At 40.5% G+C, this 26,466-nt stretch overlaps 1 protein-coding gene across 2 annotated transcripts in view; it reads right to left on the minus strand.

Annotated features, from left to right (window-relative positions):
- Positions 1-41: 41 nt before the first annotated feature.
- LOC121941510 (microtubule-associated tumor suppressor 1 homolog) overlaps positions 42-26,466 on the minus strand; it is an 86,575-nt gene continuing 60,150 nt past the window's right edge. For both annotated transcript variants that reach the window (XM_042484314.1, XM_042484313.1), the window contains exons 8-18: positions 25,405-25,520; positions 23,745-24,092; positions 13,735-13,801; positions 6,322-6,445; positions 6,056-6,146; positions 3,623-3,728; positions 3,390-3,463; positions 2,331-2,429; positions 1,926-2,042; positions 1,681-1,778; positions 42-1,347 (exon numbers count right to left, since the gene is read on the minus strand). In XM_042484314.1, coding sequence (XP_042340248.1) covers positions 1,134-1,347; positions 1,681-1,778; positions 1,926-2,042; positions 2,331-2,429; positions 3,390-3,463; positions 3,623-3,728; positions 6,056-6,146; positions 6,322-6,445; positions 13,735-13,801; positions 23,745-24,092; positions 25,405-25,520 — 1,454 coding nt within the window. In that variant the 3' untranslated portion in view covers positions 42-1,133. The remainder of the gene's footprint in view (positions 1,348-1,680; positions 1,779-1,925; positions 2,043-2,330; positions 2,430-3,389; positions 3,464-3,622; positions 3,729-6,055; positions 6,147-6,321; positions 6,446-13,734; positions 13,802-23,744; positions 24,093-25,404; positions 25,521-26,466) is intronic.

Raw genomic sequence — 26,466 nt, forward strand, 5'->3', positions numbered from 1 at the left:
GTACATCTGGGGTTTTTCAGGGACCCAGACAAAAAAAAGGGAAACTTTTTTTTGGATTCAATAAAACAGGCCAGTTAACGGTCAGGTAAGGAGAGTCTGGGGGTTTTCCCTGTGGAAATGATCACTGGCGGTTTTAAATGTGACCCAAAGCAAAGACGTATTAACTGATCAGTTCAGCTTTGATCCTTTTTGGGCACAAGGTGACTTCAGAGGACGTCGGGGAGTCGTACGCCTTTGTTAATGAGATATTTAAGGGAAAAAGTAAACGGGGTTGAACACTGTCCTTGCCGACACACTTCTGCACATTTGGCTCTGAGATGATGTGTTTCTTCTCTCCGAACTGGCCTGCTCAGATTTAACATCCAAGGGTGATTACATTCCACATGGTAGATTAAGGTAGAGGTTGTGAGGAGCTTACAAGGAAGAACAGATATCCATCGGATCAAAGGTTCATGTCAGTTTTTCAGCTCAGTTCCTCAGACGAACAAACTGAATATTTGCTGCCCACAGAAGGACATCGAGTTCATCCACTTCTTCCAGAGGTCCAAAGCAGACACGTGATTGAGTTTCGCTCTTTGGGGGAAAAAATATCCTCATTAAAAGACGGGTAAAGGCAGAAGAATCCGTGCCGTCCCCGTCACTTTAAGATTCACCAAACCCAAACAACTTGAGACTGTTCTCACAAACCGTTATACGAATCCAAGGTTTTTCTCATCCACCTCTTTAGAAAAAGCGGTTAAAAAAAAAAAAACAGGACGAGCTGAACTTAAACTGTACAACATATCAGAAAAAACAGGTAGATAGTCATAACGAGAGAGGCGCCATGTACAGACCCTGAGGTGTGCCTCTTATTTATGTTTCCTTCAGAAAAAGAAGAAAGGTTTGTTGGAGAACCAGGCGTTTGGTTGAGAGAAAGGCCAGTCCCGCTCTCTTAAGTTAAGTGCATCGGTGCCACTGCAACGTCTTTTTGCTTTCAAAATAAGCGTCTTCAATGCAGTTTATTCCAAATGTACAAGTTCATCGTTAATATCCACCAACACTGACTGAAGTCTGTAGCTGGAACATCTGCAAGGCTTGTAAAGGTCATGAGGAGAAGCAGGAGGAGGGGGAGGGGCTGTGGTTTGCTGTCGGGGTTATCTGGGCGATAGGGGCGCCGCTGTGGGGAAGGAGGCAGAGTTCCGTGGTGAGTTGAAGGGTGAGGTGGGCGAGAGGCGGCGGGGACTCGCCAGCAGGTCACCGTTGTGCAGCTTCCACAGCAGCTCCTCGTTCTCCATGGACAGACGCTTGTTGACCTTTGACTCTTTCTGCAGCGTCTGCTGGAGTTTGGCCTGTTCGCTGGACAGCTGCCTGCAGGGGGAGACAGAGAGCTGAGTTTATTACAAAACATCTTCGTATGTCTTTTACTACATTGTTTTGGCCCTTACACTTTTATTTGTTATGTGGAGTCATGAAGTGTCTGACTGAGTTATGAGGCAGAGATGGATCGAGTCAACAGAGAACTGAGAGAGAAGTGGAGGAAAAATAAGAGGCAGAAAAACTGAAAAAATCCTGCTGGAGGAGCAGGTGGCAAAACTGACACCTCCGCAGAGCGATGAGTCACCATCTCACACTCACACTCACACACACACACACACACACACACACACACACACACACACACACAGAACCTGGAGCACATACTTGGAGATAGCGGCGTGTTTATCCATCCTCGCCTTGTAGTCCTCGTTCTCCTGTTGGACCTTCTTCAGACACTCCTCCAGCTTCACGTTTGTCTCCAACTGTGACACACGAAGATCGGTTTGACGTAAGCTCCAATATACATAATTTATTCAAAAAAACAATGCACGAAAAGTGGACAGTAATTGATTTTTTTTCCACCACCTCTCTAAGATGATAACAGGTGATATAATTAGACTTATGCCCACCAGTTTGTCCATCTCCATGAGCTTCTTCTCCTTCTGGTGCAGCTGGTTGTTCTTGATCTCCAGCACCACCTTAAGGCTCTCCAGCTCCTGCTCCAGGTACACTGTGTGAGAATCCTTCTGCAAAAACAAAACACACACACAAAAGTGAGAGCAGCCGACATGAAACTACAATGCCCTCTGTGGGGAGAGCAGCTCCCCGACACCGCAAAGACAAAGACACAGATGTCAGCTGACGGGGCTCAGATTTAAGTTAAAGCGTGTGCCTCTTCCAGACCAGCAGGGGGAGGCTGTGTTCAGCAGATAAACCCCGTCTCTATCCATCTCCACTCTCTCCAAAATCTTTGTTTTCCATCTGAGGCAAGTCACAGAGCAGAAAGCTCCCATTACAGATGTAACAGTCGTTACCAGATTCTTGTCAGTGAGTATCTGCTTCCTCCTCTCCTCCTCCGCCTTTAGCTTCTCATTCAGAGCCTCCTTCTCTGCTGACAGCTCAGATATTTTCTCCTGAAAAGAGGGACAGAGGAGGACAGAGACAGAGGAGTTATTGAGTGAACACACAGCTTTGGTTCGTCCAACATTAGACACAGGTAAACCCATCAGACTGCTGCTTCGTCACTGTGGACCTGAGGAGGATTTACCAGCGCAAACAAATAAAAACACTTGACTGACGAGTTGAAAAATGAGAATTTTTTTTTTTTTGGTAGCAGGAAAGACTCCAGACATGCTGCAAGATGTGACAAATTTTTCCTTTTAAAACTAATCTCCGTGCAGAAATCTGTCCTCTTTGTATCTGAGTATTCATAGATATCATTATGCTATTTGTCTATTTGTACAGTTTTTATTCATTTATATTATAAAGTGCAGAAAAAAATATTTTGGGTAGCAGGCAACTCACACTGAAAATGAGTAAAAACATGAATGAAAAACAATTTTTACAAAACGAAGTGAAAATAGGGGACCATAGTGAGCCTCTGAAGTCGAGTACTATATACAATTTATATTGTTTATTGGATGAATTATTTAGTTAAGTGCAGTATGTTTCTGGTTCCAGGAAGGCTGATGAAAAAATGTTTTAGAACAACAACTCATACATGTTTTAAAGTTCTGAAAAGCCTGAAAAAAACAGGAGAGCTTCTTGAAAATAGCAAAAAACAAAGTCGGTGCTCTTTCGTGAAGGGCATGAAAAATTTTAGGAAAAACAGGAAGGAACCAAGGCACTCGTCTTTAGGAAAAAAGTTAAAATGCCTTTATTGCATTAGCAAGTTCTAAAAGAAGAACATGATCGATGAAAAACTACAACTTGATGCGTTTTGGCGTCCAACTTTCTTCAGGAAGTTAAACGCAGTAATGGCACTTTTTTGTCTTTAATGTTTTTAAGTTCAGTGGAGTTTGTTTCATGAAGCTGTTGATGTTGTACGCCTTGTTTGAAACGTAAAAACGTGTTAATAAAAGAGTATCTCTTACAGAGAGAGACGTTTCTGTCTCCGTCAGTGTTTTCTTCAGGTTCTCCAGGTCCAGCTGCTGGATCCTCTTCAGCTCTGAAACGCAAAAACATTTACACAAACACACATCAGCATCAAGTGACTTCATGCAGTTCAGCGCGTCAAGTCCTCAGTTTTGTGACTGACAGTGACGGTAACAGACTGTTTAAAATGTTGAGTTGTGAAAGTTGTTGTATGTTTTTGTCGCGCACACACCTTCTGTAGCGGCCTCGTACTGCACGATGAGAGACTCGATCTTCTGGCTGTGACTCACTTCCTGGTTCTTCCTCTCTGCTTCCTGTTGATTCCTCAGCTCCTCCACCTGAAGGACGCAGACGCACATCAGGGCGGCGTGCACATGACTTAAACTAAAGCTTTAAAATCCCCTTAAATAATGTGGAAAAACTTGATAGACCAATTTCCTTTCCATTAGTTAAATTGGTCCAACGTGTTTATAATTATGATAAAAGTACATAAAAGTTAAAAATTAATTTTAAATATTGTGAAAAACTTTATTTTCATGAGGAATAAACTAAAAATGTCTTCATAAATATGGTAAATATAAGTTTAAAGAATAAGTTTTTAAGTTGATAGCTCATATAAGGTCATTTGTCCCAACTAAGTTTTCCACATTATCTGTAAGAAAATTTAAACACGCGTTTTAAGTTAATTACTCATAAATTAAAGTTATAATTTTTTCACATTATTCAAAAGGAATTTTAAAGTATCTTATTTCAAGGTATGGTTTTTAAATAATTTGTTATTTTATACAATGAACACATGATGTTTTATTGTTTGTGTTTAATGTCATTCTTTCTCGACACCGTCATATTTAATTTGCTATCATGCGCTACAATACAGAACCGCAACGGAAATAAACTCCCTGTCTTGTTTGTGTATTTTAATCTTTGACAAATTCAAATATCCGATCAAGTCGTGTACACATGTAACTGCTGACCGTGAGTAACTCGAGCCTCACGTTCACGTCAAAGCTGCAGCACATTTAACAGTTAGCTACAATCAGCTGTATCAGAGATGTAACCATGGCGACGAGTCATAAATGTCTGGCAGAGATGTTTTTATGAGCAGCTGCATGATGCATGTGCTGAACCTCAGCACAGCACACGCCAAGCTCTTTGTGAACCAATCAGAGTTCAGTATGAGGAGGGCGGGATGACGTCCCTAAAGGTGACGCCAGTGTTTAAAGCTACAGTTGGTAACTTAAATAAAAATTAAATTAAAAAAATTAAAAATGATGTTTTTTCTCCTCTTAGTTTCTTCTAACGGCCTCATCACACCCAGCAACAAAAACAACAAATCAGAGCCGAGGAGTCTGTGATTGATAGTTGATTAGCGCTACATAGTTTAACAGCTTTCTAACCAGCCAACAACATTGCCAGACAATGATGCTTGGCTGACTTCACGTTGTGTTGTCAGGTAACCAAAACTCAATGTCAGGATAATGCCTAACGCCAACGTCAGCTTGACGTAGAATACTGACTGCATTGATATTTTGTTGGTTTTAAGTGATGCTGTTAAGTAACCAAAATTGAATGTCGTCTTGACGGCTGTGGCTCAGAGGGAGAGCTTCTGATTGGAAGGTCAGCAGTTTTATTATCGGCTCAGAAGTCAAACTATTTTTGGATGAGATTGTGAACCCCAAAACGCTCCCGATGCTGCGCCAACAGAGTGCGAGTGCGTCTGATTGGTTACTGAGTAGCAGGTGGCAAAATGTACGTAAGCCTCAGCCGCCAGTGTGTGAATGTGTGTGTGAATGCGTGAATGTAATGTAAAAGAGCTTTGAGAGGTCAGGAGACTGGAAAAGTGCTATACATGATTATATTTACAGAGAGTAACAACATTTACTCGTAAAGTATGGAGAACAAAATCCAACATCTGCAAAACGTCATTATGTTAACTGCTTCACAACGTGAAATTCAAATAAAAAAAATATTCTCAGCCCAGTTTTTATTCCCCAAATAAACATCCGTCTGACGTTACAGTCCAGCGTCTTTCTGACGTCATAGCGGCATCTGGTGACAGTTAGGTAGACCGCAGTTAATAAGCTGTGATTGACAGCTGCGTTAGAGACTTCTCGGCTCTGATTGGTGAAATCTTGTGAACGCCATTAAAAGCAGTGGGAGGAGGAGAAGGATGTTTTTTTTTTCACAGTCTATCTGTCTCATGTATTGATGTGGGGGAAGTTCCAGCAAATATAACAAAAAGTCATTATTTATAAAAGCTAACACCGGCAGCATCTTTAAGGTGCTTCCCTAATAATAATGTTCACGATTCAGAGATGATCGGACAAACACACACTGACCACACATCAAACTATCTGTTGTTCTCCTGCAGACACGTTGGCAGCTCAGCAGTCAATCTGTCCATTAAAAGCAAAGACATGTCCTGCTGCTTTGTGTGAGGGAGTTCTGTCTTTTGTCATCCGTCGTGTTCAACTCTGTTATTATTTCATAATAAAACTTGATTTTATGGGCGAGACGAAGGCTGAGGAACATTTTACGAGACTAACAGGCAACTACTTGTAACTTGCATAACAGAGCGACTGTAAAACATTTGATTGAAGAATCTGTGTGTGTGTGTGTGTGTGTGTGTGTGTGTGTGTGTGTGTGTGTGTGTGTGTGCTCTGACCTGCTGTTCCATCAGCAGACGGTATCTGTCAGCCTCCTCCTGGTATGTCTGGTGCACTTTGTCCCACTCTGTTTGGTAAAAACTCCTCAATCTGACACACACAGAACAACATACAATTAAAAACAACATTTAGACCCAGAGAGAACAGCAGAATCAGTGCGGACTTTAACGTATAAGCAACGGCTTAGTAACACAGAGGAAAAACCCCATGTATGCCAAGTTTGAGCGTCCAGCTGTGAGCACATGAGCAGAGGTGAACGCCTCACCTTTCCTCCAGCTGCACCAGCTCCTCCTTGTGCTGCTCCTCCAGTTTGTTCAGGGCCTCCTCCAAGCTGACGCGCACCTCCTCCTTCCCCTTCTGCAGACGCTCGCAGGACTGTGATGATGCAACTGCAAGGAGACAAGAAGAGCAGGAGGAAATGTTAGTTTCTACTTCTGACTGAGAATACTTCGGGAACCGTTGAAAGTACCCGTTTGTTGGGGATCAGTGTATCATTTGAAATTTGTAAACGATTCTTTATCTAAGAATGTGCAGTGGTCAAAGAGCTAACTTAGAAATAAATGTTTGGTGAAACACTTCACAAGATCAAAATGACAAAAGTCTAAAAATGACCAGACAATGATAGAAAAAAACAATACAAAACCGAAAAAAGTAGACGCTGTGCACACAAGTGAGGACCACTAATCTGAATCTCTTGGATCGAGTGCCATTTTCTGAAAGTAAATATTCTGACTTTAATGAATTATCCTCTCCATTTTAAAAGAGTTAAAAGGCTGAGTGACTGAGACCAAAAAGAGCACATTATGCCTATTTAAAGTCTTCACACTGACTACCTGTTTAATCATTTATTATGAGGAACATAATAGCCTCACAGCAGACTACCTCTCAGAAATGCTTTTAGATTATGAACCAAAAAGGCCCCACGGATCCTCTGGTTTTTCTCTTTTAGCTGTCCCATAAAGCAGCACCAAAATTGGTATTAATATGCATCTGAGATGATCCAATCACAAGCGGACAGTGATAAATACAAGTATTAAAAACCGCTACGACGCAAGCACTTGCTGAAGCAGTCTGGGACGAATTTGACCCCACATCTTTGTAGCGTAACACAAATGTGTCCTGATGCATCGCGAATAAGCATTTCTTTTGTGTTGCGTGACAGTTCACCGTTTCACAGTTTACTCTCTAGTGTGCATCTAATTTATACTTACTATCATTATCATTATTATCATCATTATGGTTTTTTTTTTTAAATCAAAATGTTATTGTTGATTATTGACTAATTATTTTATTCTATTTTATCTTATTAACATTTCTTTGCTTTTAAAATCTTTTTTGTCAGTTGCTTGTAAAGTACGTGGAAGTGCAGCACTGATTTGTTTGAAAGGTGATGTATAAAAAAATGATAGCTTGACTGAATGTGTCAGTAACATGAGAAAATCCACTTTTGTTCCCTAACTAGTCCAAAAAGAACGAAAAAGGGGAGAGAAGAATGAACTATTTAGGAATCAGCTGTTTATTACACAACAGAAGATCTCAGTTAGGAATCGTTTCGAGGACAGATGTGGAGTCAGTTAGCGCTCACAGACCTACTATTTTGACCATTTACCTTTTTACCGTTAGTCAGGTGTGATCTCCTAAAGAAACACCCATAAAACCATCACATCGCATTATGTCAGTCCAGACTGACGTGGGACATGCCTGGAACAGTCGCTGTCTCAACAGGTAATGAATAACAGATTTTCTGCGTGTGTGTGTGTGTGTGTGTGTGTTCGTCAGCATACCCTGACAACCACATTCCAGTTTAATTACTCTTACAGCATCCAACCCTGAAACATCTGTAAGTCAGCTCACAAGTATGCAGCAGCACTCATTCTTCTCATGACTAAGTTCAACTCTCACAAGCACATGCACGCTTCCCCCCGTCTCTACCGATCATCATCACACGCCATGTTGACTTAAGTCTGTTTCTCATCTGAAATATTTGGAAAAATGTGGAGCACCTGGGCGGCTGAAGATCTCTGCCTCTCATTTTCTTGGCGATTAGACAGACAGAAAAGTGATCCATCACTGCAGCGGCAGAACTGATGATTTACCAAAGGACGTATTACGGGGCGTCACTTTGTGCTGACAAGTGGTGGGGACGTAACAGCTCAAATAAAACACTTTTTTAAAACAATATATGACATTTTAAGCAATGTAATAGAAAAATCAGTATGAGGTCAGAGGAGATTATATCAGTGGGTCAGAAAAAATGGCTCATCAAAAGTTTCAATATTGGTGGTGGTCCCGGCGTCAATACCCAGTAAATTACGACTATCAAACAATTTATTTCTTGGATTCTGGTGATTTTTTTGCACCAAATTCATGGCGTCTTTACTTGTGAAAGGAAAAAAACAAAAGTCAGGCTGCTGGTGATAATTCAAAATAAAAAAAATATAATGAAGATAATATTGATTTTAAATATTCGCTCTCCCGTAGATGAACTTACTCATCATTACCCTTTGAAACCTGAATAAATTGGCTTGATTTCTTTTTAAAAATGGCTGAAAAATTTGCAAGATATTAGTAAAATGTTAAAAGACAATTACAGGAAAGTAAGCAAAATAATTTTTTTTTAAAAAGGAAAGAAAAATTAAACAAAACAAAACAAGCAAATTTCCAGAAAAAAAGGGCTAAAAATTAAATAAATTCTATATTTCATATATTTTTTCTGGAATATTATTATATTATACAACTATTAATTTAGAATTCTTGATATTTTCCTTTTCTTGTCACCTTTTACTTATTTCTTGCAATTTCAGGGACATTTTTTGCCACTTTGCTGTTTTTAGCTTGCATTACTTTTTTTTGCAAAATGCACATTTGTTTCCTCTGTGTTCCATTGCACTGTATGTTTAATTATTGTGCAAAAGATACATTTCTCTTGGTCAGTTATCGTTGTAAGTTTTTTTTTAAAACAAATTATGCTCTGAATGACACCTATGGACATACAGATGCCATCAACTGAAAGATAAATGTGATCAAAATCACCCCCACGCTCGCGTGCACACACACACGCAGGCACGCACGCACGCACGCACGCACGCACACACACACACACACACACACACACACACACACACTCTGTGCATGTAATAATAATAGTCTAACTTATGTAACTGTGTGATAACAACTGGCTGTAGTTGGACAGTTGCTGTTTCCCTTTTGAATGGAGCTCTATAGTGCGGGTGAATGCGCCTGTCTCCGTGGTGATGGAGACACAAAGCCAACGACAGCTGAGGGCAGCTTAAACACAAGCCTGCTCTCTATCACAGACCGGACAACACAAACTCTGTGTGTGTGTGTGTGTGTGACAGCAGGTGTTTGGCAGGTGGCGGTGTAATATAATGACATCACTACAGAGGAGACCCCTCTTCTTCCCCACAGTGCAACAATGTCCATCTAGAGGTCATTTTTGGGGTCATGAAGGGGAATAAAAACTTTACAGCTGCTCATTCGGATAAAGTGAAAACATGAGAGTGAATGCAGGAAGTCACTGAAACAAGGAAAACAGATCACGATCAAGGAAATGTTCCCGACGTGTTCTTATGTTCTTAATAAAGACAGACGACTTCGTGCCAGAGTCTTTACTGCTGACTGCAGTCACGAGGCTTTGGCTTTAAACAATTTACAGTTTTAACATAATTTCATAAAAATATGCACATATGCAGAGACTTGAGAGAGGAACTACACCTATTTTAAAATTCATACATGGTATTCTTATGGTCTAATACAGTCCAAAACTATGAGTATACATAAATGACCCTTGCCTAAATCCAAAAGTTACAGTGATAAAACTTAAATTTCAACGTCATGAAGTATAAAATCTGGAGCTGCTCCACAGACTGAATTGGGAAAGATGTTATTGATGACGCAGAGAGCACCCAGGAGAAGGTTTTGAGTTTGGCCCCGATCATGCAGACTGCATTTTAGCAGCACGGGACAGCTTTTTGTTGTTGTTTTCAGTGAGAGTGAAGCATTTTGCTTGCTGCTTTTGCATTGCTGAGTGCCTCATGTTTTTGTGCTCCAGGTGCCTCTCATTTTTGCAGGAGCCCCCTGAATGCCTCAAGTTGAAAACACTTAAACGGGATGCATAAAAGCGTCCAACGTCATTGGTGGGTTTTTTTTCCCACTGTCCAATCAGATAAATCGAGAGGGGGCCTTTCAGCGGTGGCCATGACCACAAGTGGTAGCGTACATGGTTTCAGTGTCGCCCTCGGCAAGCTGTGTGACATATCTGAATAATTTGTAGCCTCAACGACTTTCATTTTTTTCATTTTTTAGATCACTTCACGTTCATTTTATGCCTTTGTTTGATAGTGGAGAGACAGGACATGTGAGGAAATAAAGTAAGGGAAAGACATTTAGCACTTGTGTCCGTGTGGTAACCATGAACCATTCGGCTATTGGATCAATCCAGCCTCATCTACTTTTCTTACCAACTGTATTTAGGCACAACGATTGACAGCAGGCTGTCAAACTGTTTAAAATAAGCCTTTAAACTTATTGTCGTCCAGACGAAGCTCCTGGACCAGCTGGTTGCACTCATGATTTCTCCTGTCTCATATACCCTCATGAATCTCTGTTTCCCTGTGTCCGGTGTACTATTTGAGAACAGCCTCTCGCCCTCAATCGGAGCCAGAACAAATGCTGAATGCCTGTTCACTGTTGTGCAGATTACTGTATATCCTGCAGATCTGTGAGTTTACTTCACAGCAAAACTGTTCAGCTCAGGACAGGTGGTCTGGTGTATACCGAGCAACAATTAAAAAGAAAAAAAGAATTAAAGCTGTGAATAGTGCATTGCGGGGTCTATATGGGTACGTTTTCTGTTTTTTAACCGAGAACACTACAATTAAAAAACAAGCATTTTGGAATAAAAAAGGAAAACAAATATTCTCTGGGTCCACAAAATAAGGTGAGAGTAGCTCATGTTCACAAATATTGACCGAACTTTCTCCATTGGTGCTTTTAAGTCACGCGGCACTTATTCTGATGGTACGACTTCAAAGCAAATTAATGATTTGCCATTTCAGGATTCACAAGACCTGTGTGTCAGCAGAGAAAGCAGGAATGCTGCTCAAACTGGATCCTAACAGTCGCAGCAGTGAAGTTACAGTAACGCCACATTTTAAAGATTCACTTTAAAACTACTTAAGTCACCTAACGTTACCCAACACATCAGAAACAGGTCGTTCCCGTTCAGTTTGGTCTGACTTGGAGGCTTTAAAGGTTTAACAGACAACTCTGTGTGTGTGTGTGTGTGTGTGTGTGTGTGTGTTAACAGCAGGGGTCTATACATTTCTGACATTCCTCAGCTTTGTGTGTAAAGAGATGAGCCAAAGGTCAAACACGCAGTAAAGGGAAAGATTATAGTTGCTGCTGCTCAGACTGAGGAATGGAGGGAAAGTGGACAGAGGGTGTGTGTGTGTGTGTGTGTTTTTAGAGAGAAAGTGACGGTGACGTTGCAGTGCCTGGCATGAGCAGCCTGAAGTGTAAGCACATATATATATGGAGGCCAAATTTAAGACGGCATTCAGAGCAAATGTGTGTGTGCTCAAGTAGTTCATGGTCATGGTTATTTTTAATACGTCGATATGTGTGAGTGCACATTTCTCCGTGCATGTTAGTGAACTGCATGCCTTCATGTTGCTGTATAAAAACTGTATGTGAACACGCACCAAGTGTTTCCAGTGAGTGTGTGTTGCTACGGTGTGTTTGCGTGACTGCAGGTGTTTGTGTCTCATGTAATCCTGTTGTATCAGCCAAACTGGCAGAGCTGCTATTGACATGACACACACTCCCAGCTGTCCGAGTGCACACATACCATTATCAGTTAGTATTTAGGACACAAAGTGTACACTAATGCTATTTCCAGATAATGTGACCTAAATGTTTTTGCGCTCAGATCCCCAAACACAAACTTTAACCCCCAGTTACACGAACACAAACTCATGTGCTTGTTTAAGATTGAGAACTGAATGATCAGACGGTCTACACAGTTTGTGAAATGATTAAATCATCTAGAAAACACTAATACACTAATACAGTATATTCACCCTGATTACCCCGCCCTCCTTTTCTACTCATTGTGTGTAGCCATCAGCCTGTCCATCGCCGCAATGACAGATTAAATGGCTGACTGCCAAACGCTGCAGAACTTCCGAGTAACCTACCTCAAAAAAAAACGTGTACACGAGACATAAAACCTGTTTGCTAATCGTTTTCTGAAAACTCCTCAGCAGCGACAGGTGACAGTCTGCTTTATTTAGACAGGTCTTAAGTTACCCAGAAAATTACCAGAAATTTAAAAAAATAAAAACAACAACAAGCAAGAAAATAACCTGGGGACAAAAAAAGTGCTAAAAAAGTACAAAATATTATTTTTCTCTAGTTTTGTTTTATATATTTTTCTCTCTTTCCTTTAAAAAACAAATATCCAGGTTGTTGCTGTATTCCAGTTTCTTGCTCATTGTCTTTTCCATGTTTTCAAAAGAATTCATACAGATTTGCGGTTTTAAAGTTTGAATTATTAAAGGTTTAAATACTTATGAAAGGTGTCTGAATGCAGCAGAAGAAAACTAGTGTGGACCTAGGTTTCAAAGGGTTAAAGGTGTTTAATTTATACATTTCAATAACATAAAAAAATTACAACTTTTAAACAATAGATCAATTTTAAATCTAACAAACAGTGTCCATTTAGTGTCTTTTTCTTTCTTTGTTTGTTTATTTTTGCTATTTTTTGAAGTGTGCAGTACCTTGGCCAGCTGTTGCTGTTTTTAAATATGCTTTATGAATAAATGGATTATTGGGTGAAGCTACTAAGATAAAAACATGTCGTGAATGTGGAAATAATTACATCCATTTTTTTAGTTATTGGAAATGTTTGCGTCAAATGAGTGATGAAACATGTAGCCACCATTGTAAGCTAATTCTATAAACAGTTTAATACTAATAATATTTGTGTAGCCTAATCTGTGACCGTGCAGAAATACCGGTTCAAACAGAATGAACAGACATGCAAAAAATGTTTGACTGCTGATTTGTAATTTGAATGTCAATGTTAAAGAAGCTTTTAATTATTCGGTACAGCACTTTATATTTCTGTTTGTGCTTTAAAGCTTCAAGCCAGATTTTAATCCAAATCTAACACATTGGCACAGTCACTGTCAAATGAAATATGAAAAGTGCTCCAGGCTGTCAATTTACCTGATGTTTAACCTGTCTGTAGTAATTTAACTAATTACTGTAAAACTGAAATCCTAACAGCTCACTGATGTTGTGATGTATAATGAACTAGTGCTCACATGCACATAAAAAAAACCTTGTGAAAACACAGGTGCACAGAGCAGATGACAGATATGTTGACAGGTTGCAGCCTGTGTGGAGGCTTCTCCTGCTCTCAGGTCTTTGCTAAGCACGAGGAGCAGCTGCACTTCAGTATAGCAACAGGAACAGCACCAGGTTTTGAATGGCAGTTGACCTGTCCTTGATAAAAGCTGCATATATATGAGCCACATGCAAATGCACGAAAGAGTGAGAGCGAGAGAGAGAGAAAGAGTGTGTAGGCGTATGAATTAGCACTGTGTAGCATGAGTGGATGTGCAGAAAGCTCCGTCTCTGAAGTGTCTCTTACCCAGCTCTTCTCGGAGGTTTGCCAGCTCCTGCGTCAACCCTCTTTTCTGCTTCAAGGCCTCCTCGCGCTGCACAGAGGAGAAGAAGAACAGACTTAATTTACAGGCAAATATGAGCAGAAATTGACCAATGCACAGCAGGGAAAAGTGTCCAAAGTCAAGTGCAACACTATATGTAGGGAAATCTATGTGGACAAAAATAGCCTAAAGTGTTAGATATGGACTATTTTGTACACTCAGTCATTCCTTTCATCCAGCATCCATCTAAATTCCCATTTTCCCCTTCTGTCTCTGAAGTAACACTGGTAGTTGCCTCTCAGTTAGTGAGCATGGATTGTACTCTATGATACATTGTGAGATGATTTCAGTGCACTATGAAAGGTTATATATTAATGACTAAGACTTTGGGTCAACACGACTAAATGTTGAACATGTAGTAGACTATAGAGCAATGGTTCCCAACTGTACCAATCACGAGAGTCAAGATTTCTACTAAATCATTAGTTCAAGGGCCACACATTATAAATTGCCACATGTCGTTTTGTTTAACAAAATATTAACAACACATTGGCTGAGTACACAAAGAAATAAAACATATTGCAAGAATAAAGAGAAAAGGCACTTCAAAATAAAAGCTCTGAGCTGGAAATTCACTGTACGTCACAATGAAACTTGATACGTTTACAAGTCACTTTCAGTCCATTGAGAATGGACCCACGACCCACTTTTGGACCGTGTTCCACCAGTTGGGAAACACTACTACAGGGCGAACAGTGCATGATTTCAAAGATATTCTGTGTTCTGTGTTTTACAATCATCACAGATAAGTGATGCAATCATTGTCTTGAAAGACAACTGCAGGAAACATCGACTGAACAGCTCTTATCTCGCCTTAAACAATCAAGAAAATAACGTCCATTCATCATGGCTATAAACATCTAGTTTTGCACTGCTAACAACAGCAACTGTAACTGACTTTAAAAAGTAAAAAAACAAAAAAATTTAGAAGCTAATTTCAATTAAGAATGGACAAAAAACATCCTCAAAATCCAGTAACGTCACATCCCTAAACCTGAAGGAACAAGGGGACACTTTAGGTTAAGATAAAGTCTGTCTCAGCCTTTTTATATCTATACTCAGAGACAGATATCATGAAAGTCCGACACCACACCAACACACACACACACACACACACACACACACACACACACACACACACACACACACACACACACACACAGCTGTAAACACGTGGATGAGCACACACTTGATCTTGATGAGGGTACCAAAGTGCACTGCTGCACTCAAAACCAGAACATTATGATCCTTTAATCCCACATTTGAAGAAATTACCATAACATTCACTCTTAAACACAGAGTTTAGTCCTGTTGCAGCCGCGGCGGGGCGTTCCTGTTAGGTGCGACAGGAACACGCTGACACAGCTGCAATCATCAGTTCACGTAGCACAGGAACGCCCAGCACCTTTGCTTTGCTCCTGACTGTTCGTGAAATCAGTGGCTATGCACTCAGTTATCAGTGACATTAAACTCACTTAAAAAAAACCAACTCAACTCAATTTACCATTATTTGTGACTTCGATTGAACAAGTGGGGCAAACTAACAACTGCTTTGTGTCGGCACATAGTTCTCAACATGAAGGTAGCCGACCTGGCAGCTAGCAGCTAAGGGGGCTAACTCAATAAACAGTGCTAAACAACGTCACCAGGGCTGAGGGAACTAAGGGCATTAACCAGGAGGGAACCGGAAGGTAGGTGATAACCTTTAGCACCAACACCGTCCTGATGTCAGTGCAGTGCAATTTGGCAGCGATCAGCAAGCCAGTGGGACTGTGACGGTTATGTAAATCTGTGGTTGTTTGTTGTTGCGGCAAACCAAACTAACAGTTGAGGAAATTATAACGATTTAACAGCAAATTACAGCCAAAGAAAACCCTCAGCAAATCAGTTGATTTTACTTAAAATACTAAAACTGATTGCCTTGAAAAAATAAAGTAAATATAAGTATAAATCATGATTTATGTTTACTTTGTATCTAATTGTTACGTTTACTTACATCTAACTTTATTTTAATTACTTTTGTGAAGTTGTTGCAAATTAAAAATGACAAGTGAAATAACTTTATTGGCAAGTGTTGACAATCTCAGCAAACCGAGTTATTCTGAATTTACTTGATAATAACTAAGTTAAAAGCTCTATGAGTGAAGTTTTGTTAACACGTTTAAGAGAATACAAATATGGTTGACTAGTTTGCAAAAAACAGAATGCAGATATATAATGCAGTAAACTTGGTTACATCAACCTGCTTAAACTTGATATAAGTAAACTTGTCATTTTTAAGTTGAAACAACTTCACAATATAAAGCATATATGACTACATTTTAAGTAATCTTAACAATTACATATTAAATAAAACTAAATTAGGACTGTTTTATTCACTTGCATTTTTCAAGGCAACTAGTTTCATAGATTTTTTTTGAGCAAAATCAAGATATCAGATTTTACAGTGTATGCTAGACAGATTTTCTTCCCCCCTGAAACATGCCGAAATGCCTCCTGGCTGCAATGTAACTATTGCGGAGAGCCATACTTCAACACTATGTGTTTTTGGTGTTCATGCTCTCAATGTCTCACAGAGAACCTTTAACAAAAACAGTTTGTACCAACACAATCTAAACTTCAAGCATTTGCACAGCCATTGATGCTGGCAGTGAAACAGAGTGTAAGCTTGCAGGCTGTATTCTCCAAAACCTGATTCTTGTCATCAGTGGACATGAGATCCAGTATTTTTGTTCAAAAGTTCAGTCTGGCTTTCTTTGAATGCAGGAGCAGCAGCCTTCGTGCGGCTTAAAATTTGAATTGCCACCATGAACGACCACGTGTCCTCACACAGCCTACATAAAGATACGTGCTGACCGTGTCATAACATATCAGGCTTATCTTGATTTACTGTTCCCCGCTGTCATATTTTTGTGTGTCTCCAAGATGACGTAATAGGACTAACTCCTAGTAGCATGAGCCAGAGGCAGCTGTGCATCGATGGTAGCGGAGCAAATGCCTTTAAAGAGCCATTTTTGTGCTCCACGAGCCGATCATAACGGTGGGCGTTCCTGTCATGAGTGACAGGAACGCCCCGCAGCACACACACACGAATACACACATAAAAATAACAGCAGCTTTACAACAGGAGTAGTGGAATTTACAATGGAAACTGAACGTTTGTGCTGCTGCCTTCTTGCTTTCACTCACACACACACACACACACACACACACACACACACACACACACACACACACACACACACACACACACACACACAGAGCCATAAAGACCATCTGTTGTGTGAAGGGTCAGTAAAGTGAAAGAGCAGACACAGACGGAGGCAGCAGTGGGAAAAGAGAGCAAAAAGGTACAAAGACAAAAAAATGAACAGCAAGAAATGTAAACTTTGTAGCAGCATAAGAGAGTTTTGAAGCAGTGAGTGAAAACACGATGATGAGAAAAAGTGTTTTAAAAGCAGCGTGATAAGAAGAGTCCAGGTCCTGCTTTGCCATGTTTCATAACTTTTCCCTGACATTCATGATCCAAATGAGACAGTGTGTTGTTTTTCTGAACAGCTTGGACTGAAAACCAACGGCTAATGGGACCAATGCGTGAAACAAGCAGGAAAATACACGCGGCTACAGATTCCTGTGAAGTGACTCAGTTGTATAATGACTTCATAACCTCTGAACTCCCGAGATACTTGATCACAGACCAACAGAAGTCAAGACAAGTAAAATAGCAGCAGCGGATTAAAGTATAGCACAGCCCCGTCTACAACTGTAAACACACACACACACACCTTGCGTTTCTTCTTGCGGCGATGAGGGGGGACCTTGCTGGGTTTTGCATGGGCTTTGCTGGCCGTGGAGCCCATGCTTCGGCAAACGAAGACACACACACACTTCAAAAAATTCCCTCAGTCCTTCCCCTCTCTCTCTGACTGATTCCCTCTCTCTCTGTCATCAGTGGACACACACACACACACACACACACACTCTCTCTCTCTGTCCTCCGTCTGAATGGGACACTCTCTCTCTGTGACTGACTCCGAGACTTCCACTCCTCCCACTCTCTACCTGTTCTCCACCCTCCTCCCGTCTGTTTCTCCTCCCACTGCCTGGATACTGTATGATGGAGGAATGCGAGTTATTTCTGCACCACCTTCCCTTCTTATCTTTACTCTTATCTCCCTTTCTCGTCTCCCCTTTCAGTCGTTTAGGCACAAAACTGGTGTATCCGCATTTAACTCTTGCGTCACTTCTCTTTACTCACATCCTTTCTAACTTTCTACTTCTTCTTCTCTGTGTCTATTTAAAGTTTGCACTAAATCAGTCGAATGAAGTCAGTCTGTGGGAGGTTACAGAAAGTTTACAGGGATAATTTTGTCATAGCACAAAATAAAGTTTTACTGCACTGAAGAGAAGAACAAAAAAGCTGGGACATGTTTTTCAATTCAGGGTAATTCTTGTCTCTCTTTCTCTGTTTTATGCTCTCAACAAACAACACAAACCCTGCCAGCACTCTAAAAGAGGATTTGTCTCAATGCAAACATCAGCACTGGAAAGTTGGCATGCTGCAGAATAATGACAAGCTCCTTTTGAAGAGAGCACCAAGGACAATGAAAATAATCCTCATCACTTCAGTATGATTGCTTCATTTTTGTCTATGTCTATTTGTTAAGCTGAATTAACTAGAACAAACAAAAAGTTATGAGACTATAAAGAAAATGGAGATTAAAACAAATTCTAATTGTGGCACAGTGTCACAGCAGGAAACTAAGAGAAAACACTTCTGCAACAGAAGCTAATTCTCCAATATCTATCCAAGTAGGTTTCAAAACAGTATCTACCAGAGGTGTGGACTAGAGTAACAAGATTTATTACTTTAGATTTGACTAAATAAAAAAAATAAAAAAATTGGGACTCTACTCCTCAGATCAACTTTGTTTAAACCAAGTCGACAGCATCCAATCAAGTTGCAGGAGAGAATTATGGAGAACTAACATTATGTTACTAAATGCTGGTTGGAAAAAAACACGATGGCATCAGTAGGTATCTTTAATTTCCTTCATGTACAAAAGCTGCACAGTTGGCATAAATGAAACAACAACGATAAGTTGTATGCAAAACAGGTAGGTCAAAAATAGAGACGTGACAACTTCCAACGCCGGGGGACATTTAAAGCTGCACAAGGAATGGGGGAAGTAGTTGAGGCCAATATTAACATTGTTAGTGAGCTAATGTGGCTGATGAGGATCTAGTCAATAGTGCTATATGTTTTGAAAAAGCCGTCAGCGCTCCTTGTTATCATTAGGTTTAGCTGCATTGTTTGAACAAATAAAAACAAATTTTTAAAAAAGCATTCATGATTTTCTGAAATTTAAAATGGCACTTTGGTGAAGAGCCTGCATGACTTGTCTAGGACCTGAAACTCAAAGTTTAGGACTTGATACTTGTCAGTCTTGACTGGTGACTTGCCTGTCTTGACTTGAGACTGGAGTTTAGAGACTTACAAAACAATGACTCGTTCCCACCTCTGGTATCTACTAAATGTCACAGAGAAAAGTGGAAATGAGAAATAATGATAATAATTTAAAACAACAGCACCTTGCATCCATTAAAAAACAATCCATAAAGTACAGCAGCTTTAAAAACTAAACTTTCCATCTTTAAATAAATTTGAATTACACTTTCTTACACAGGCCTTGATTGTAAAAACCCTTTACACCTCATGCTGACACTTACTGTTACCACCAAACAGCCCCACCCCCACCCATGGCCCGCCCCCCGGGGAGAGTAGCTCTGCATCAAGTGAGCAGTTTATATTCACCAGTCACCTTTCAAGTGCATAGGCCAGATGAGATAGCACTGGTATTCATGCTTCAGATAAAAAACAAACACATTAACTCAGACACGCATATCAAAGTGCTTCAGGGCTTCAGCTGCTGCTGCTGCATTCCTCCACCCTCCCTCCCATCTATCCATCACTCCCCCTTCACCTCCACTTTCCAGCAGCAGGCCATCTATCTAATCAATAACCCAGCCAGGAGGGCTCCTGCGCTGGAAACCTCTGAAAGTGCTCTCTCAACCGATCTTTACATATTACAGTCTCATGATTACACCACAAGCTGCTGGACAACAGCCACAGAAACGCAGCAATTATCCAAATACACAAAAACACTCTAATCAGCCCGCGATACAAACAGTCGATGCTGACAGTTATGTAACAGTTTACAATCACACACACACACACACACACACACTCAAATATGTGCAGGTTGTTTCGGTTGATAGCAGGTTATTAAACAGATAACGAGTTCCTTTAAGTCAGAGAGACACATGCAGACAAGTTACAGCTGTCCTGTTCTTCTCACACACACACTTTTACTGTGTGTGTGTGTGTGTGTGTGTGTGCGCTCGCGTGTGTGCGCTCGCGTGTGTGTGTGTGTGTGTGTGTGTGTGTGTTATGATATAACACGGGTCACCTCTTAGTATTATTTGCTGTTAGTAAAGGTTCACCTTGTACACGCATGTGTGTGTGTTCTTGCTGACTTTGTTAAAGCATGAACATAATGATTCTGGTGACACTGTTCAACCTTAAAGGGAGATTTCATCCCAAAATCTAAAACACATATTTTCTGTAGTGCTGTAAGCTGTGACGCTTGCTAACTTAGCTGTCCCTCTGCACGCAGTACGGTTTGTGGGTATAGTTCAGTGGAAAGAAAATGAAACTGCTCAGAACAAGATCTGTGGATTATCCTGAGTAACCTGGTCATGATTTCTGGAAACAGACATTGATGTTGAGTTTTGCAAATGATTTTTTTTGGCTTTGTTTTGTTTTTTGGCTCTTTGAGCACCACAAGCTAAGTGCCATCTAGTTTGAATATACTGGAGAGAAAGCAGACATCTCTATGGTCGATATCTCTAACACTCTATAACTCACACAAAAACAATCTAAAATATAAATAGCACCACAGGTAAGAGGAAAAATATGTATTTTGGGGTGAACTGTCCCTTTCTGTTTTTTTTTATTTTGCTTTCTTATTGTAGTTTCTTAAGAGTGTAAAATCAGTTATTAAAATAGTCTTAACTTACCAAATTAGGCCTGCTCTCATTAAAATATATTAAAGATTTCACATATTTTAGTTTTGGCCTCAGATTTGACTTATTTTCCCGGACATAAATAATGTAGATTTTACAATTTAGTTGTGAGAATTAAAGACAGAAAAACGTGATGGTAACCTGCAGCAGAATTTCACACATGCAGTTAAAAGCAGCTACATGTTAACAAACATGTTATACATAAGTTTGACACTACAGATCAAATTCTGAAATCAGCACATTGTACATCAACCTTGGTAGATTGAGAACGGCTAAAAAAAAAACAAACTCTGTATCATGAACGCAGGCATGCCTGTTTGGAAAATCCCCCGAGGTCTCACTGACTAAAGGCATTTGTGTTATTCTTTCTATGCTCTCACAGACCCTTCACCAAAAACGACATGACGAGTCAACCAGACAGAGTCAGAGAGAAGATTAATAAGAGGAGAGCGACATTAGTTTTTCCAAAGTGCTGAGTTCATACACACATACAAGTTTAAACACACACAATCACACGCAATTAAACACAGAAAAGAACAGGAAACACTCTAATGAGGGGTTTTGAGCACTGCATAAGGTGCGCCCAGTTGGATGATAGTTATTTTGGCTGAACCTAAAGGACTACTGGTAATGTGTGTTTATGTGCATTACTTTTTATTTTCTATTCCATTATGCTCTGCAAATATTAAAACCACTAATCCCAATAATCACACTGCAAATATTTACAGAGCAGCCTATCCACGTCCGGGATTGACACATCCTGGTGCCTAAACGGACCAATCAAAAGCCTCCAACCCATGAGCAACCCGCCCACTACGGCATGAACTGACTTCTGCGAGTTTTAAACCCCGAGCAAAACTGTATTATAGTCTTTTGGAGGCAATGCAACACTTCTGTCTTTTATTTGAATTATTTAACCCTTTAAAACCTGAGCAAACTGGCTTGATTTATTTCAAAAATGGTTGGAAGGCAATGAGAAATTACCACCAAATTAGCAAGAAATTAATAAAAAGTACGAAAAAATTAACCAAAAATTGGTACTAAAAAATAATTTGAAAACATTTAGTTTAAAGCTTGAAAAACGCATAAGTATCGGAGCTGCAGAGCCACACATGAAAACATGTCGAGAAGAGACAGAGACACACACACAGACACACTCACACACACACACAAACACACTCACATGCACATGCACGGGCACGCACACACACACACACACACACACACACACACACACACACACACACAAATCCATCAGCACATCAGTGTCAAACAGCAGCGGGATGTTTCTGTGGCATCATGTGTTGTTGTTGTTAATAGCAGCAGGGTGTGGACTCAGACAAGCCTCTCCCGACTAAAAACATCCATTATCCACTCCTCCTCTACAAGCATCTCAACCAGCACCTTAAAAAAGCAACAGCGTCATATCACCAACAACTGTGAGTGATGCTTTAATTATAGGCTGCGGGTGCTCTGCTGTAATCGCCAAAGGGGAAGGATGGTGTGCAGATAACTGATAGTTTCCCCTCATTCGCCCCCTTGAAGCTGCACTGGACTGTATTGTGTTCACATGTACAAACACATCCGCTTTATTTGTCTTTTAAGTGGTTATAAAGGTGCTTCAGGATATAGCTATAGAGACACCTTGTTTACTAGAGACAGTATTGTTATTTTTGGGGGAACTCTCACTAAAAGGAGGCTCAAGCAGCAGGCAAAGTATTACTATTAAACTGCAGAGCAAGTTTCATCCAGAGAAAACTGAATTGAACTAATAAGGCTGAGCCGACCGTACAGCCACAGTGCACAGCAAGAGCGCATTTTTTATGTTTTCATTATAAAGACTTCAGCAACCACGCTGGTGCCACGAAGGTCCAGTGAGAAAAGACAAATAATGGATAACTACCCAATTTCCTGAAAAAAATACTGGCACAACATGGGTACGTTTGATTTACACATTAATATGTAGCAGATACATTGAAACTTTTAAGATACGCTGTGGTTAATTGAGGCACGAAAACCACTTGACATCGATAGGAAAAGATCCTGTTTTGGCTTAAAATATCCTGTTTTGGGGCCCAAATCGTGTAAAAGCAGCAACAACTATTTCCACCATCCCCTCTGGAAAAAACATGGACAGGTTACTACAAAAGACCCATGTTTGGAGCCTAAAAGGTTGCAGAAAATAGTAATGAAAAACAAAACAAAACGGTGACGTTGTTTGTTGGCATCAAACAGCTTGGCATGCATCTCCTCAAGGTTTCACACGCCACACTGAAATCCCAAATTTCCACCGAGCTCAGTTTTGATATTCTGAAAGCTGACACTGATCACAACTGAAAGATCCAAAAGACATTCGAGGCACTAACTAAAACAATCAGGGCTTGTGTCAGAGTGTGACCCTAAACAGGAGAGTGATTACTGCAGCTGTAGAGATTTTAATGTTGGTGGAATCTGGTGTTCTCATGCACTCACTGTGGCACTACTGTCTTTAAGTCTTACAACATACAGAAACCTCTCAGCGTCTCCAGTATGTAAAGTTTTACAATTTATTTCTCTCCTGTGAAGTATGAACTCCAGCAGTTCAGCTCATTAAAACAAAGTCACTGCCGGGCCATTTCTGCACTGTGGTCAATATGCAAATTAAGCAGCTTGGACTGATTCCTGTGTGGCCTTTCTTGCCAACACTCTGGAAAATCTCTATTACAACATTTCTTCCGGCTTTCCAAAATACCACAACATTATCGAGCACAGGACGACTGCCATTTTTGTTTGTCACACAGCCGCACATTGTGGTTATTCCACAGCAGGACGTGTGGGTGTTTGGTAAACATAGAAATAAATGAAGTACCTCAGAGAAGAGATGCTGGATGACTGTGGCCAGAGCCTCCACTCTCTTGTTGCCCTGTATGAGCAGCTTCCTCAGCTGGATGATGGCCTGGTTCTTTTTCTCCGCCTGCTCTTTGCTCTGGTTCTGTTTAGCTGCGACCATCCGCTCCGCCACAGCAGCACCGGCTGCTCCAGGCTTGGGTGCATTCTGCAGGCGGGATGCGGTTTTGGGGCTGGATCGTGACCCAGTTTTTGCTTTGGGTCCAGGACCAGAGGCTCCAGTTGTGCCTGAGCCGGTGTTGGTGGTGTCAGGGACAGGCACTGGGAGAGCTGCCGCCACCGGAGCATTAGCATTCACCACGTCAGGTATCTAAAAATAAAAAATACCACAATAAAAATATTTAATAGGAAGACCTAAATTTTTATGAAAACACATCTCAAACTATTTTGTCTTAAAAAAATGAATTAAATGTCTTAAGTGTTCATTGTTCAGGAGCCAAATTATCCACAAATACCTCCTCCTCTCCAACACAAACAGACCTGATGGTTTAAATCAGTAAGAACACTGAATATTTTATTCATCTAATTACCTGACCCCCCCTTTGTTTTATTTGTTCATTTTATTCTATTTTCTATTTATTTATTTTGCATTTTGGTTTTGTATGTTCACATAAACCAAAAAAGGGAATCATATATACATATGCATATACACACACACACATATATATATACAAATATAAAGAACACTGAATAAAGCAGTTTTATGTTACAAATTAATGTTTCTCCAACACATTTTGCTTGTTGCAGACCAGCATCTGCTATTGAGAGCTCACATTTTTTCTCTGATAACTTAAGATCCAGATGTTCGGGAGGTTTTTTACCGGGAGCCGAATTATCTGCAGAGGTCTCCTTCTCTCCAAAACAAACAGAGCCGGTGATTTAAACCGGGAAAAGAACTTGAAAAAGCAGTTTAACGTTAAAATGTGTGTTTTTGCATTGCGGTTTAGCTCATCACAGAGAGACAGCAAACTACAGTAGCTGACAGGAAAACACAAATGGCCCCATTTTGAGCCAGTGTTTGGTTTGTGGGTTACTATAGAAACATGACAAGGGAACATGGCAGACTCTGCACAGTGACCCTCATCATACAAATGGCTCATACTAACCGATTTAGCCATAGACAGAAAACACAATAATTCTCATATTCATGTGACTGCACCCTAAAGAAAATATACTTAGATCATAGTTCATTTCTGTTAACAGATGCCCCCAAATTAGAAGAGGGACCTTTAAGATGAACCCAATACAAATGAATTCTTCATGATGGCCACAAACCAGCAGTCAGTAAAGAAGAGTCATACTTTCGCTATCATGAGAGGACGATAATAGTAAAGAAAAATACAAATATAAAGTGAAATGAACAATTACATTATATATCATCATATCATATCAAATCTGAATCCTGCCACCCTCTGTTCCAAATTGATTTGATTACTTCATTTTTCCAGTTTTTGTCTCGAGTTTCTCTAAGTGAAAGTCAAAAACTGAAAGACAAATATTATCAAACATTTCTGTCAAAGAACACACCACAAACTTCCTTTTGCTGTGGAGTCTCACCCATAATGACTGAGCTGAATTTGCATCTTAAAGCTCAAAACTTTAAAAAGAAGAGAAGGACGTACCAGATCAGGCGGAGGTTGCTGCTTTTTCTGGTTGTTTCCTCCTGCAGGTGCTAACTGCGAGCTGCTGTTGTTGTTTACAGGTCTTGCTGGCGTTTCCCGGGGCTTGTTTTTGTCCACTGCAAGAGAACGGCGAGCTCTTAGTGTGTGGGTGGCAGGTGCAACATTCAACATGGTGTCCACACACACACAGAATACACACTCAGCCCCATTAAAGCTGACGCCACTGCAGGGTCACAACATAAAACTACAAACACTCACTCATCCTCTGAAACAGAATAACAACCAAATAAATACATGTGTGTGAAAGAAAACAGAAGAAAGTGTATGAACACATACACGGTGTCGGTCGGTCTCGACTCAACCACCAAAACATCAAAACACAGAAAACATCAAAACACTGCCCACACACACGCGCGCACACACACACACACTCTTCTCATACATTTGCTTCTGTCTGGTAAATGAGAATACGCCCTGCTGACTGTAGAGACAGATGCATCATGGGATTGCGTGGTAATGATGGTCTGTGTGTGTGTGTGTGTGTGTGTGTGTGTGAGATGGGCCCTGGGTGTGCATTAAAGAGTGCATTACCAGAGAAAAAGCAATTAGAGAGAGACAGAGAGGTCAACACGCATCTTTTCTGTCTCCTCCTCTGCTCTCTCATCTCCTCCATCCCTCTACGTGTTTATTGGCAGCCTGTCGGCTCCACAGCCGTCAGAGCTGCATACTGATTTGAACGAAAGCCAAGCGTGCGTCAGTTTGGGAAAGTAAAGCTTAATGCAGTCATCAGCAACACCGTCACCGTCAGCAATCACTTATGGGCAAAAATCTCACTTATACAGAGCTCCAATCACGTCTGACGGAGCGACAACCTCCAGGGCTGAAAAATGAAGCTGACTCAGAAGTGCAAAAAAACTGCAGTTCCTCTAATGGCCGCTTGAGGCTGGCTCATAAAACGAGACAATCTCCAAAGTTGTTTAACTGTCCAATTCTTTACAGCAGAAATAAACAAAATTACAGCCTAGTACATAAACCACAGCTGGTTTCTGGAGCTAATTTCAA

Source organism: Plectropomus leopardus, chromosome 4 (genome assembly GCF_008729295.1).
Source record: "Plectropomus leopardus isolate mb chromosome 4, YSFRI_Pleo_2.0, whole genome shotgun sequence".
Classification (NCBI taxonomy): domain Eukaryota; kingdom Metazoa; phylum Chordata; class Actinopteri; order Perciformes; family Serranidae; genus Plectropomus; species Plectropomus leopardus.